Consider the following 14,560-nt stretch of genomic DNA (forward strand, 5'->3'; position numbering starts at 1 on the left):
AATAACAGAAATGATTAATCTGAGACCAGAGAAATATTCTACTACCTCTGTCTCAAAATAGGAATAGATTTTTTTGTTTAATACTCTGGCAGTAAGCTGTGTAAGTGGAGTATAGGAGCTTCAGATGGCTTTTCTGCTTGGCTGCACTGCAGACTGTGCTGTAGCTGTTACCAGAAGTTTTGGAATCAGCAGCAGCACTCAAGGACAGACACATTACAGGCTCTGAAGTTCTTAATCACATTTTTATACAACATAAACTCATGCAGCCCTCAAGGTCCTTAAGGGAGCTTGAGCCAAACACTGTATTGGTGTTGTAGCATTTAAAATTCTCCACTGAGTTCAGCACTTGGGCCCTTTTTCTGTTCATGGGAGCATACAAAAGTTCAAAGTTGATCTGACATCCCAGATTCCTTGGGTCTGTTTTCTCTACCTCCTTCACTCAAAGATAAGGGATGAAAAGGGATGAGAATTCAGGTCCAATGGGTCTCTCCAAATTGGGAGTAGGAATCTTAGTTTTAGGACACTTTCTGCTCAACTACAAGATTCCATCAAACTGCTTTCCCAGATTTTTTTTACCTCTTTCACTTATTTCTGGAAGTACAATACTTAAGGTATTTGAAAAAATAACCAATACTTTTAAGTGCCGCAGAGAGTGCATCTGATCTTCCACAGAAGCTGGAAAACTTACTATCTTTTCCTCTAAGACAATGACTTTGCTTCAATTACTTTCTTGTTTGAACTGGGTTTAAAACAATTACTTTGTATTGTTTCATAATATGTAATTATTCCTATCATAACGGAGTGCTGAATCAGGGAGAGGATGCTGAGGACATAACATGTTGCAATACATTGCAGATTGTTTCTGAGCTGACTATCAATAAGGAAGAAAAACTAGAAGTGCTTGTTTTCATACAAAAGAGATGCTGAAGAGCTTGGAAAACAAGCTTCTCTTCCTCATTGGCAGTCATTCATTTATCATGGGATTACTTTCCTTCTCTTCAGGAGCAGTAATACATGTCCAAACCCTTGTGATGTCAGCTCTTTTTACAGTAATTTTAGTAGCAATGGTAAATCTGGCAATGACAGCAGAATTATATAACAGTACTGAAATCAGCAATATTTCAATTTGGCAGTACAAAAATATATGTTAAAATATTATGGTAAAGGAGATAAGAAAACAGAATTGAATAGCGAGTTTGAAATAGGTGCATGGCAATCTCTCTCTCTCTTTTCCTGAATACCTTTTGTAATCTTTTTTTATTGTTACAGTGCAGACAGGCTGCAATAGACCCACATAATGATCAGATTTTACATTTCAAAGTTCTTTGCTAAATAATTTATTTAATACTGCTATGAAAATAAAACCTTTATTTGATAAATGTGCCTGCAAGCTGGAATCAGACCTTGCTTGTCTGTCCTGACAAAGGTCTAATCTTTTGCTGCCTTACATCTTGAAGAGGCATTTATCCCTGTAACAGGCAGGTGCAAAACACCAGCTTTCGAATACAGGAAATGCTGCACACCCACACACATTTGTCAGATCAGACAGTCAACCTTTCCTCCCTGTCACCTCCCCAACAGCAGGAGCCTGCTCAGCGTTCATCTGGCAGCACAAAGCAGATTTATACTATATATCTACATTACCAGTGAACTCCTCTCATACCTAACCTGTGCCATGCTAGTGGCCCACAAGACCAGCTGCCTTAAGCTAAATACTTGGCACTGACTCATGCCAACTTCCCACTCAGCCTAAAGTTAGCTCTGAGCTCTCGATGTGATGCACCCTCAAGTTAATACAGACAGTTTTGAGGTGTCTGTCTTCTGAGGTGCCACCACAGTGTTGTCTCTGTAAGGGTGAAATGGCCAAACACTTGAATAATGCTGTTCTGCTGTGCTCAGGTGCAGCACCCAGGGGTCAAGGCCAGGCTCTGTGTGAAGGGTCTGCTCTAGGCTGGGGAAACCTAAGGCTGACATCTCGAACTCCCAAAGAGCCTTTTCAACTGCAAGCTTACACCAGGCAGTCCTCAGATGACTTCAACTATCGATCTCACCCTGCCTGTGTGGATACTGGACAGTGCACAAAATGCTGAGAAAAGGCTTTCTTTGACCTTCCTGGAATTGTTGCTGAATGTTTGTGGTGATACTGAGACCAGAATTGAGCTGATCACCTACCAAACCAGGAAGGAATTGTTCTCAAAGAACTACTCAGCATTTCCATTTTATGGAACGAGACTACATCTAGACAGTCATCAGAGCAAAGAACTGGTCTCTGCTTTTATGTATACCTAAAGTAATGCAGAGGTAACTCCTTTTTATTTAATAACAGCAGCAGCAACATAAGTGGAGCTGCTGCCAATTTATACCAGTGTGGGATGAAGAAGAATTCAATGAACTCAAATGAGATCAGAGGTCAGTAGAATTACCTCTTGATTTATTTTGATGCAAGAGCAGGAAGTGGTTCTGCCTCCATTGAGAAAATGCTGATAAAAAGCTGAAAATGCAATGGCGTAGAAATTGCTAAGAAATTAATTGTTTTTATCCATCCAAATCTCTGTGTACATGAGCAAAGTCTAAAGGAAAAAAAAAAAAACAAACCTCTCAAAGCAGGCTATTACCCGTTCCTTGCACGCTTTCAAAGGCTGCACACCAGAGAAGGGACAAAGGCCACAGATCCACATTTACACGTGGGTTAACTTTTCAATCCATTTTTTCATTTCAATAGAAATAATAAATCACCTTATCCTGGAGAAAGAAGCAGCTTGACACAAAACATACGGTGCTGGGCTATTTTTATAGCACACCTAAGACGTATAGGGATTCATTTATTTACTCAGCTATTTAAAAGTGGCTACTCTTACTCATTCTCTGGACAGCTAAATGCCAGGTTGCTAAGTTACTGTTACTTGACATCATCTCCTCCCCAACGTGTTCCCACATTTGACAGGTTCACATGATTTACTAGGCCAGTCAGCTCGTTATTCACTTGTCCAATGACGTCTGGATAATCATTTTAAATTCACATCATGTCCTCCCCAGCAAGCCCCCAGACTCCACATGAAAATATTTAAACTGCCCGTCAGCTACTAAGTGCATTTGTAACCACGCTGGACAGCATACCTGTATTTTTCAAATTACAATTACTGTTATTAGATTTAGCATCATTCTTCACTGTTGGTTTGCATTTTAGAAGAGAAAACAATTACTGAGGGGCAAATAATGGGCTATATCTGTTACAATCTAATTTTGCCATGTGAACAGCTCACTTCAGCTATGGATGAGACATATTAAATCTGTTAGTGCTTTCAATTGGTGTGAGGAAGGTAATACTACACATAATTTGTCCAGTCAAGGGCATTTTCACCTGCTGATCAATTTACATATTCTCCAATGTCATTAGTCACCAGAAGACAACCATAAAAATTACAGACTTGGCTTATTTAACTCCAGTCATTTTAATACTTATTACAATCTGAATTATATTTAGGATTTGTTTTCCTTCCAGACTAGAAAGCCTTTAATTAATATCACAGCTGTCCACATAACATCAGAAATCCATCTAGCTACTTGATGCCTTACTACAGTGAATATGCACCTACAAGAATTCTTTTGTTCCTCTAAGCAGGGACAGATTTCCAGACAGAAGTGCCTGCCCAGATGGTTAGAACACAGACAGGAAAGTTGTCTGTGTACAGACCAGAGCCTCACTTCTGCAGGATTACATCTAATCGATTGACTAAACACCCAGCCCAAAGTTTCAATTTACACTACGAGTCCTCCAGAAGATTTAGTTAAATAAAATTTCCTTTCTTTCTTGTGAGATGTTGTATGTATGCTTATCAACTCTTCACCCAGAGGTAAACCAATGCTAAGGAAGGCCCCTTCTGTGCTCTCTACAGGCAGGAAAAGGATCACTGCTTGTTCACCCCCAGTGTCATCCACACACCCCCCTGTGCCTGGGCCAGCACATGGTTCACATCACATGCAGTGACAGCAAGGCATGCTGATGTAAAGCACTGGTACAAGTGGCACAAGTAACAGCTTTGGAGACTGGTTTTAAATGTCAGTTCTCCCACCCCATCTGCACTTCGTATCACAACATTTCAATGAACTCATTTTTCAGTGGCTGCACATAGCAAGTGACAATTTAAATCCATATTAATAAAATGTGAATTACACACACATACTTTTAATTGCCTGTCTTCCACGTTATCCATGCTTAAAACCATTACATTGGTTTTAAAAAAAAACCAAACACATTTTGGGACAGAAAAAAGTGTACTGACCACCAGTGTACTTGCCTTCATCTTTCAGCTCTGTATTAGCAACCTGTATTAAATGCAAATCTGTACTATCATCAAGTTTGGCCTTAGTTGTACACGAGATGCTGCTGCTGATTATTATTATTTTATTGTTGTTGTTTTCACGACCTTCTCAGTCAGTCTGGTTAGAAAAGTAAAATCAACAGGAGACTGGTCTGCCATTAACCTTTGGTTGTAGTATTGGGAGCAGTCCTTAAAGCATTTACACAGGATGACATAAGTAGCTAAGTGTTTCAAGAAATCCAAAGGACTGTGAAATTTTGTCTCTAAAGACTCAGGGTTCTGAGCGGAGTCAAGACCTTTCCCCTCACTCAGTTGAAAATTTATGAATATAAACTCAATTAAACCTTTCTTCCCAGATTAAAAAAAAAGGAAGACAGATTAGGAATTGCAAACCTCTACAATTACAAAAACCATTAATCAAGTTCAGTTTGAAAAAAAAGAGCTATGTAAAATCAGGGGTCATAGATCTTAGCGTGAGTACCTCTTCCCTGTAAAGGCTAGCAAAAAACCCCTCCAGAGTAATTGTGTCTTTCTGAGGGGTGGAACTAAGTCACCTTATTCCTCAACTTAAAAAACAAAACAAAGCAAAACAAAACAACACCCTAACAAACAGAAAAAAAGCCATCTTCAAGGCATGCAGTGCTCCAAGAGAAAGCACCTCTGGCCCTTTGGCCCTAAGCAGAGGGTACAGCCCAGAGCAGATGCTGCCAGTGGTTTCCTTGGTCAAAACTCAGTTACAGCCCAGCTCTCCACCTTCAGGACCTGACTGTCGTGGAATCCTTTGTCTTTATCTCTGCAACATACCTGACAGGACAGCAATGGTAATAACCTATTTTTTTTTTTACCCAGGGAAGCTGTCATCAGGCAGCTGAGACCCACGCTCCCCAAAGTTCTTCAGAGCCTACGTAAACAGCTCCAAAAGGCCAGAAAGTACCTGTCAGGGCTGGGAGCTTAATCCAGGTTCTCAAAGTTCAAATCTCTGCTGAAACCAAGGGTTATTCTTTCACCTGGAGCAGACAGCCTGAATCTCCTGATACAGGGTTTCCATGGGGAGCCTAAAGACTGGATGATTTTGACCCATTCTCAGTCAGGTGGGGCTGGGTTAGCCAGGTCTTTGCTGGGCATCTGCAGCCAGCAGTTAAAAGATCTGCTGGTTTGTATCTCTTTTTCAGGTGCCCATTACATGTCCCTGTGAAAGATATTCCCAGAGACACGTAATCCCTGCCAAATACCTGCTCTGTCCACCCCAAGAGCCCCCCCTGAGTTTAATGGCCCACAAGTGGCAGGAGTGGGGATTCTGCAGTTCATCCCCATCCTCTGAAGGTAACAGCAAGTCTTGCTCCACTCTTGGCATGTTTCAGAAGAAAGCCTGGGACATTTTGCTTGTTTCTTGACTCAAATTACAGTCATGGGGGAGGAAATAGGATCGGCTCCTCTTGATTAGAAAAAAAGACATTTCTGCTTCCTGTGATTTATATGCACTGTTCCCCATTAAAACTGTCACCTGGATGATTGATCCCTGAAATCCACCACATCACATTTTCTTTTGATGCTGTTTACTGAAAACAACTGCTTTCCCCAGCCAACAAGTCATTCATTCCAAATATAGTAATGAACCTAACTGAAATATATAAACAAGAGAAGAAGACATTTAAAATATATCAAGTATTTCACACAGCCTTTCAACATTTCCTCTGCATTTTCTCCCTTAGTGTTCTTTAGGTAATAAACCCCTGCTCACTTTGAAGGTTGAAAGTAAATGTTATTTATTTCCTTGCACTCTTTGCTCCTGGGTGCACATGCAGATACTCCTGTGTTACTGCAAGTCTGCACATGAATGCTTTCCTGCTGCTTCCACAAACTTCTGCAGCAACACTGCCAACCCATAAAGACATCTCTGTCAGCCTCAGACAATGTGTGTACACAAACCAGGAACAAGTTTCCCAAACTATTTAACTCTGGATTACAATGGATACTGGGAAGCTTATTTTATTTTATAAGCAAGAGTTAAGTCCATGTCTTTGCAAGGAAGTTGGCATGATTGTGACACACAATTTCAGGTCTGGGTTAGTCTGCTGCACTAGCTCTTAGTAATGAGGATATGGTTAGCAGAAATTCCCACTGAAATTTTATCCCTTCTACACCAAAAACCAGCAGGGTGCCTGGGAATCCCAGGGAGGTAGCTCTGACACATGGGAAATTCAACCTGTGAGGATAAAAACCTAAATCCCAAAGAGGCACTGGTGGGGTTGCAAAACTGCCCCCAGGCAAATCTCATTGTCAAGAGAGAAACTCAAATTTGGGTGTCTGAGGAAAAGCCTATCTTACATTTAAAGTAAGGCATATGACTTACTTTGTTGTGCACACTCCCCTTTCTCTTGTTACACAATCTTGTTGAAATTAAGCCACGTTTAGTTTGGAGTTGTAATTTTCTGTATTCAACCACTGACCAGAGATCCCAGAAAAAATGTCTGTAAGTTTTTAACCAAACCATGAATGATGAACAACTGTAGTCTGAGGGAAGGAGGAAGACTGTAGGTCAGTTTGTGAATAGGAGAACGAACGCAGCTACACATCAGGGTAGGAGAGAAATGTGTCCTGGACAGACTCACAGAGACTGGGAGCTTAACAAAGAACAGGAACGTGTGTAAATCCTGACTGAGACGAGCTGGCAGATGCAGAATATTAGGTGAACTGATCTTAGAGCACTCCAGGCCTACTACTTGGCTGTATCTCTTTAATACAGACCCACTCACATGCTATTATTTAACTACAGTGTTAAAGACAGCCCTACAAACCCTCTCCTTGAAAGATGAAATAACAGCATTAAAATTTATACAAAAGATAAAAATGCAAAGGGTATTACTCACCCGCAGTATTTCTTCCACACAACTGGAGTCATTGGGAAGGGTAACCTAAATTTAAAGAACAAAAAAAAGAAATGTTTAGTCAGGTGCTGGATGCAAAGTTCAGTGACTACAACCACAGAGGTGAACAGCTAACAAGCAACTGCCTCTGTTTGAGGCTTGCTGCCTACCAAATTTTCCAGTTCAGATCAACATAAATCATCAGCAGGACCCACTTTGTCAAAAGTTGTTTTTCTCTTGCACACTGCTTTGTGCTACTAACGACACTTTTGAAGCAATAAAGTACTCTGATTTCCTCACAGTTGAGAACTGGCACTAGAATTGCCTGAAACTTCTGTAATTGAAGAAGATCCCACTGTTACTCCTATCAGCAGCCTTCAGAGAGAAGGAGAGGTTTGGTTTAACTTGCCACATGCTGCAGCGAAGGACAGAGGTGATAACAGTTAGGAGAAAGCTGTTATCATCAACTATCTTATCCTACAGCTTAATAGGCTAACAGCCCAGACAGCTCTTAAAACTTAAACATATACTGTAGTAAAATACTGGTTGGACTATAGGGGTGGTTGCTGATTTTGTTGTCCCTCACTTCATCAGCCTGTTGCAGGTTAAGTATCCTCTGAAGCCTGCACAGTACACAGGAATCCACCTTGAGAGGCTTGACAGTTACTCCTTTTCCTCTTAAAAAGGTGCAATATATCTATGTACACAGCCATACCCACACACACACATGGTGGTGCTACTAATATATTCCAACTGAAAACACTTGTTAAATGGTATTTACAGCATTTGTCACAATCCCTCATTCCAAGGGCGTGAAAGAGCACAAAACTTTTAAATACTGTGAACAATTACAGAAAGAACAGGTAGACATGACCTGTATGTACAATCATTCTGCAGCAATTGCAGATGGCTGTGATGGGCTCTTATCACGGGGGAAAAGGAGAAGAGGAAGAGACAACATTCAGGAAGATACCAAAGCATAGGTAAGTCCTTTGTGCCATAAATATTCAGTGAGACTTTTCTGCCCGAAGCTTCTACCTTATTGCCCTTATTAACTAGTTCGGTAAAAGATACTCATGACTAAATTTAATCCCTGTCATCCTTATCTGCTGTAGAGCTTGACCAAAAGCACTGACCATGGCCTTCCACCTATATTTCAGCCAGCAGTAAGCTTCAAGAATAAATCCACACAGCTACAGAAGTCAAAGACCACAAAGACCTATTAGATCACCAAGTTTGTGCTCTGCTAATGTAGCACGTTTCCCCTATATTTTCTAGTACTATGGCCAGTCTGACCGAAATAACTGTAGGGAAATGGGTCTCCCATCCCTTCCCTTAATAAAATATGTAGCAGTGTTGTAAACTATTTGATACTTTATGAGCATAATGGTTAAAATTTTGCTTTCAGTGTCACCTCAGCCTTTCTGTAGAGCTCCTCCCACTACTCTAAAGTAATTAATTACTTCCCTTCACATTTGCACAGACATGCAGAATTATACTCCACTTTTCTCAAATGCTGTATGTTCAACTTTTACCTTCTTTCCTGATAAACAACATTTTCCTCCCCTTTGGCTTATTTCATCACAGTTCTCTGAATTCCCAACAGTTCATCAGCGCCTTGGTAAAGAATTACCCAAGTGAATACGACTACACTGCAGGGGTATTAGTGATTTTTATCTACTATAGATTACAATTTTCCATAATATCACTTTAAACAACCAAAAAAAGAGCCTTACCTTTTGTCCCCAGTTTCTACTCAGTTCAAATCCCATACCAAACCTAGGCTGAGAACTGCCAGTGGATGGTCAGCATGAACTGCAACAGGCATGCAGTCCACCTTCACAACGCATGACCTGGACTTCACTGGATTTCCTTCATCTCCCTACTTTTCACTTAAATCACTGCTTTCCCCCTCAATACCTGTAAATTCTTTGCTAATCTGTGTTTTCCATTCCTCATACCAGCTGCCCATTCAGTGAGGAATACAGTTAATCAAAAGGTTAGCAAGCAGGGGTATTGCTGCAATGTGCAGTGGGACACTGGGAGTACATGTGTCTCTAATACACGCCTCATTTTTTTCATTGAAAAATAAGCGTGTTGGAATATGACAAAACAAAACAAATACTCTCCCAATAAGCTTACACTGTACACAACGACCACAAAATTTCTCACAGCAGTAACAGGAGCAGCCCAAAAGTCAGCTGAGTGAGTCAGACTGGGAAGAGTGAGAGCAGCAGAGGTATAGAAGCCCTCTCCTTATTTAACATCCCTCCCTCCCATTGCACATGCCAGCTCTAATGGTTAGTCATGGTACCATGTGTATTCCTTTGTTCAGAAGAATGATGACTGTGTACTTGGCTATTAATACAGGGCAGACCATGTTCTTACTTGTCTCACAGTCCTCTGACAATTCACAGCACTGTTTAAGTTTACGTTACTTCACAACTAATGATAATAATAACAATAAACATACCATTTTACTTCAATAAAGCCCACTATATATTATGCAATCACAACCAGCTTCTGCTGGCAGCACTTGCTAATAACTTTAAATGCTCATGCATCAATTTAATTGTGTTAATGGCAAAGAAGATTTTAATGGTTTGACAGAACTTTTGTTCCCTTTGGCATTGCTTTGTTTTGAATCACTGGTATTAAAGTAATGCAAGATGTCAAAGTGCTGTGATTGTCATATAGGGAGATCCAAGTAGGAGCTAGCACAAAGCGGAAAACATTTAGATTGATGCAAACATTAAAAGAATAATTATTACAACATGGCTATCAGAAAGAAGATCAATGTAAGAGTCTTTCAGTACATTACTATTAATGGATTTCCAAAGAAATGAGACCATTTTTCTAAATTCATGCTGCAGTTGCACATTCTAAGAGACTTGAAAGGCACAGATCTATTAGAAACTCAGTCTGTCTCAGAAAAAAAAAAGATAAAACAACCTCTCGACCTTTCAAAGTGTGAATCAAAAATTGCAAGTTTAATTGTCCATAAACACTTGCATTCAGCTAACAAGTGTGAGCAGGCCCACATGGCACACCATGGCATCCAAGCATAGATTCATCAGGACAGAACAAAACAGAGCAGATACAATATTCATCACCAAGTGCTAGCACTATAACAAACTGTTATTAGAATTGCCATTAATAAACTGCCACGTTCCTCCTGTAGCTTAGTCAAGATTTATCCCGTAGTACTACTTTCCCAATCTAATAAAAATCAAGTATTTTAGGACCCATTATGTGATTCTACATCCCCCCACACACCTCCACTCTCCTCTTCAGCTTTCATCAGTAACCAGAGTCTAAAAAGGAGGGTGCAGCTTGCCCTTGTGCACGCCTTTGGTGCTTTTCCTCCTTTGTGAGCAGCATGGTCTAACTCAGCTGGAAGGACGGATTTGGCTTCCTCAAGACCAAGTGGTGGCAATTCACATCATGAGCTCTTCTCTTGGCTGGCAGTGCATCCACAAACCCCAGACTGAAAACCAGCGAATGCTACATAAGCTGCAGACAGACGTACTGAGGTAATAAAACTTCAATCAAAGCAAGAAGATTTCACAACAGCTACATGCTACACTGAACTCATCTTCCAATTTCCTTTTAATCTGGCAAAACTCTTTTGCATCAAAACACTTTGTGTTTACTTTTAAATATTGTTTGCTAGGAAAAAAAAAAGGAAAGGTCTGATGGTCACAATATTCCACCTAAGACAGTATTATAAGGTTCTCTTTGCTTTTTGGTCTTACAGGAGAGAGAAACGAGCTTAAATGATTTGAAACCAAAGGTCTAATGCATGGCTTGGGTGGCTCAGTTCTGAACTTTAAAGGGAAGGAGCAGGGCAGAAATCTAAGAGGGAGGGAATAGTAGCCTATAATGTTATGCAGATCAAATGACATGGGGTAAATGGGTACAATATCTGATGAGTCATGTCAATCTAACCTTCCATTTATTCTTTCAACAGTTCCTTGACCACTCTTACCTCCTGGACAATTTATAACCTGCATGAGATCAGATTTTGTTTTTGTGGCACAGAAAAATCATATACAGACCCCTTTTCCTGTAATTTACATCTGACAGCAAACATTTCTCAGAAACATTAGCAACACGATCTTCTGACAGACTTGTCGGAATAGTTCTGAAAATTCAAATGTGGTGCCATAAGCAGAAACACACAGTTAATAATGTCTTTGCCAGAACTGACCGACTACATTTTCATCTGGATAAACTGTTCATGAACAGTCCCCCTGGTTTTACTGATGCACGATTGGCATCCAACAAGTAATCTCCTCCTCCTATCTGTGTTTTATTGAGAAGGTAAGTGTAGCATGTAAAATGAATGTAGGAACCCATCCTCATTTCTTGCACATGAGCACCTATGTGCTTATACAGCAAGAGCTCAGCTTTCCTTGTCATCTTCTTTATCAAGGAATCCATTTTGACTCTGGGGAGATGAAGCTCGTACTACTGTTTACTCCTTCGAACACAAATTGATTTTTCACTTGCCAGCATGAAAAGATCCTGTGCATGAGCCTTGATTGATCACTTCCAGTGTGCACCACACAGTGATAAGAGGAAAACACTTGGGAAACCAGAAATGGCAAAACTAGGCCAGTCAGCAAAAGCCTTGTCCCCGAATGCCTTCAGCTCCTGCCAAGCTTCCCATTAACATGGTGCTTGGTGTTTCTAATTAACACAAGTTTTTTCTGATTAACAAGTGGGAAATGGATCAGGCAGTTTCCAGGTACAAGACATTGGACTAGATGACCTTTGAAACATCTTTCCAACCTACATGAACCTATGATTCCATTTTTGTGATACACTCACTACAAGTCTAAGAACACCCAATACTGCAGCTGTATTTGAACAGAGGATGCACCCATGCCCTTCCAACACTGGCTTTCCATTGATTGCCATCAGTATTTCCTGGCATGCCCAGGCTTCAATTCCCCTCTTCAGTCATTCCCAACACCCCCCTTAGCTGCCACCAGATTACACATTTCTCCTCCTGAGCAAGATTGTTCCGCGTTTACCGCAAGTGGCGTTCTCACCTCTCTGCTCAGAGTCCACTGTTCCAACCTCCTTGGGCTGTCTCATAGTTCATGCTTCTCTCTGTTTCCTCTCTCAATATTTTGTTCAAAAAGGGTCACTCCTGTTAAAGACACCTGAAACAGATGTCAACTAACCTCCCTAGATGGGAGGACCCTGACTATTCCTTACTAACCTTAGTGCAAACCCACAAGAATGGGAAGAGCAAAAGAGCAAGGAATGAATATTGCAAGCTGATGTTATTTTTTTTTCTGGTGTATTTATGGAGATACCACCAACATATATTAGGGATATATGTTTTTGGGGTTTTTTTTGGAGGAAACTGAATGAAGTCAAAACATGGTGGTATTAAAAAAAACCCCAAATTCCCCCAAAAACCCAAGCTGCTCCCTTGGTATTCAGATACATATACATGTTTTTCAAGGGGTTATTCACTCTCAAGGGAGCCATTTGTGGGTCCCAAACAATGTATATCCACTGTTTTCTTTTAGTGCCTTCACCATCCTGGAACCAAAATACCATGAGAAGACTGCATTTCCCATTATTTTAACCCCAAAATATCTCCTGGGGCTTATTAAAATGTCTGTGAAAATATATACTTTTCACATACATAAAAATTTAGGAGAGAAAGAAAAACTATTGCCTAAAACAAAATACAGAGAGTTGTTCCTCTGTTCCTCCTTACTACAAATACTGTAGAAGCAGCTGTGTAAAATATGCATTTACTGGAGAATCTGAAAACACAGAAAAGTTTTAAGGAGCAAGTTAATTCATTTCTTAAGCTAAGACAGCCTGGTCTGCAGTCAGAGCTGCTCTTCAAGTGCTGGATGGAGAAGTTTATGCCTTTCCCCTTGAGTAAAGCACATTAGCTAGGAAAACCAGCTTACTAGTGTGGTCCAAAATGTGACTGAATCAGACTCGCACTGATCTTAGTGAACTTCCCAAAAGGTCTCTAGTTCAGAAGCCAAAGCCCCCCACAATGGGTACCTTTAGTTTCATACAAAAGCCAATGACTCCAATATGCTCCTCTCCAGTCACCCAAGAGCCAGACAAACCACTGCAGTCACACCAGGTGGGGTGACCAGCCCACAGACTGGAAGGAATTGCATTTTGATCTCCCTACAAAGAACTCAGTTTACAACAACCTCCCGGTCCAGGCAAGCCCAACTGCAATGACAACGTTTTTTCACTGCCATTTAGTTCTGCTACAGCAACTTTTGAACCAGACTGACCTGGATGTGACAATTGTATTTTTCTTCTTCTTCTCAGTGTGTACTGTATTTAGCCCACTTTTTTCTTTTCCATTTCTTTGATGTTTTCTTTTAACAATGCCATTTCAATGTTGATCAGCATGAAATAGTCTCCACGAAAGCACAATATGCTGATGTTCAATTTATACTCAATGGTTCACCATTATTTTCATGCGGTAAATTGCCAAACTCTATTAGAGAGAGAAGTCTGATAAAGTGATCTCTCACTTCAAGGTCTCCTGGGAGTTTTTTAATGTAGGTAAAACTGCACATTTTACTTATGGAATATTCTGAATGCAGTATTTCAGAAACTCACCATAATGATAAAACCAGAATAACTGATAATGTCAGCATTAAGCCAGGCCCCATCAAAAGTGGCTTTTCCAGTACTTTTGTGACCAAAACACTGACTCGCTAAAAGGCTGCTGCAACCATTTAATGTTGACACAGAGCAAGGAAATTTGGAATGTCAAACTTTCTTTCTTCCTTCCCTCCCCTCCATTCCCTCTCCTCCAATGCCTGCAAGTACTTATTTACTTACATAAAATAAGTACATTTTCTTATGTGCCTTGGCATTTTCACCTTATTCTGGAAGAGGTTACCTTACACATTTCCATTAAAGTGATGATAAAAGGCACCCTGACCTAAAATGCCACCGTGCACTTGTCCACTTGAAACATCAAAGCCTGACTAACAGACTATGCAACTCTCTGGTGTGGTGAGATATATGATGTGGCAGAAATAATGATCAAGTGTCTGTTTCTTGTCTTCCCTTTGCCAGTGTGAATGAAATCTAACTTCTCCAAAGACAGTGAAGCAATGTAGAAGGAGCATGTATAGAAGGTGCATGAATGAAGGGAGCTTGGCTTCCAAGACTATTTGCCCTCAGTTAGGGGGATGTAAATTAGACACCATATTTATTCTCAGTGTAACCCACTGAGGAGAACCTCCTGGAAATTATGCAAAATCCCTTTACTATACAGACATAGCTGCCTAAATGTAATATAATTTTGAACTGGATCTTCATTAAATCTATTTCACATTAATGGAACATGGGGTCTGTTCC

At 40.4% G+C, this 14,560-nt stretch overlaps 1 protein-coding gene across 4 annotated transcripts in view; it reads right to left on the minus strand.

The window, feature by feature from the left end:
- Nucleotides 1–14,560, minus strand: part of AFF2 (AF4/FMR2 family member 2) — a 302,637-nt gene that overhangs the window by 148,706 nt on the left and 139,371 nt on the right. For all 4 annotated transcript variants that reach the window (XM_027645270.1, XM_027645271.1, XM_027645272.1 and 1 more), the window contains exon 4: nucleotides 7,193–7,237. In XM_027645270.1, the coding sequence (XP_027501071.1) occupies nucleotides 7,193–7,237 (45 nt within the window). The remainder of the gene's footprint in view (nucleotides 1–7,192; nucleotides 7,238–14,560) is intronic.

The sequence above is a fragment of the Corapipo altera genome, unplaced genomic scaffold (genome assembly GCF_003945725.1).
Source record: "Corapipo altera isolate COAL_440 unplaced genomic scaffold, ASM394572v1 65, whole genome shotgun sequence".
NCBI lineage: Eukaryota > Metazoa > Chordata > Aves > Passeriformes > Pipridae > Corapipo > Corapipo altera.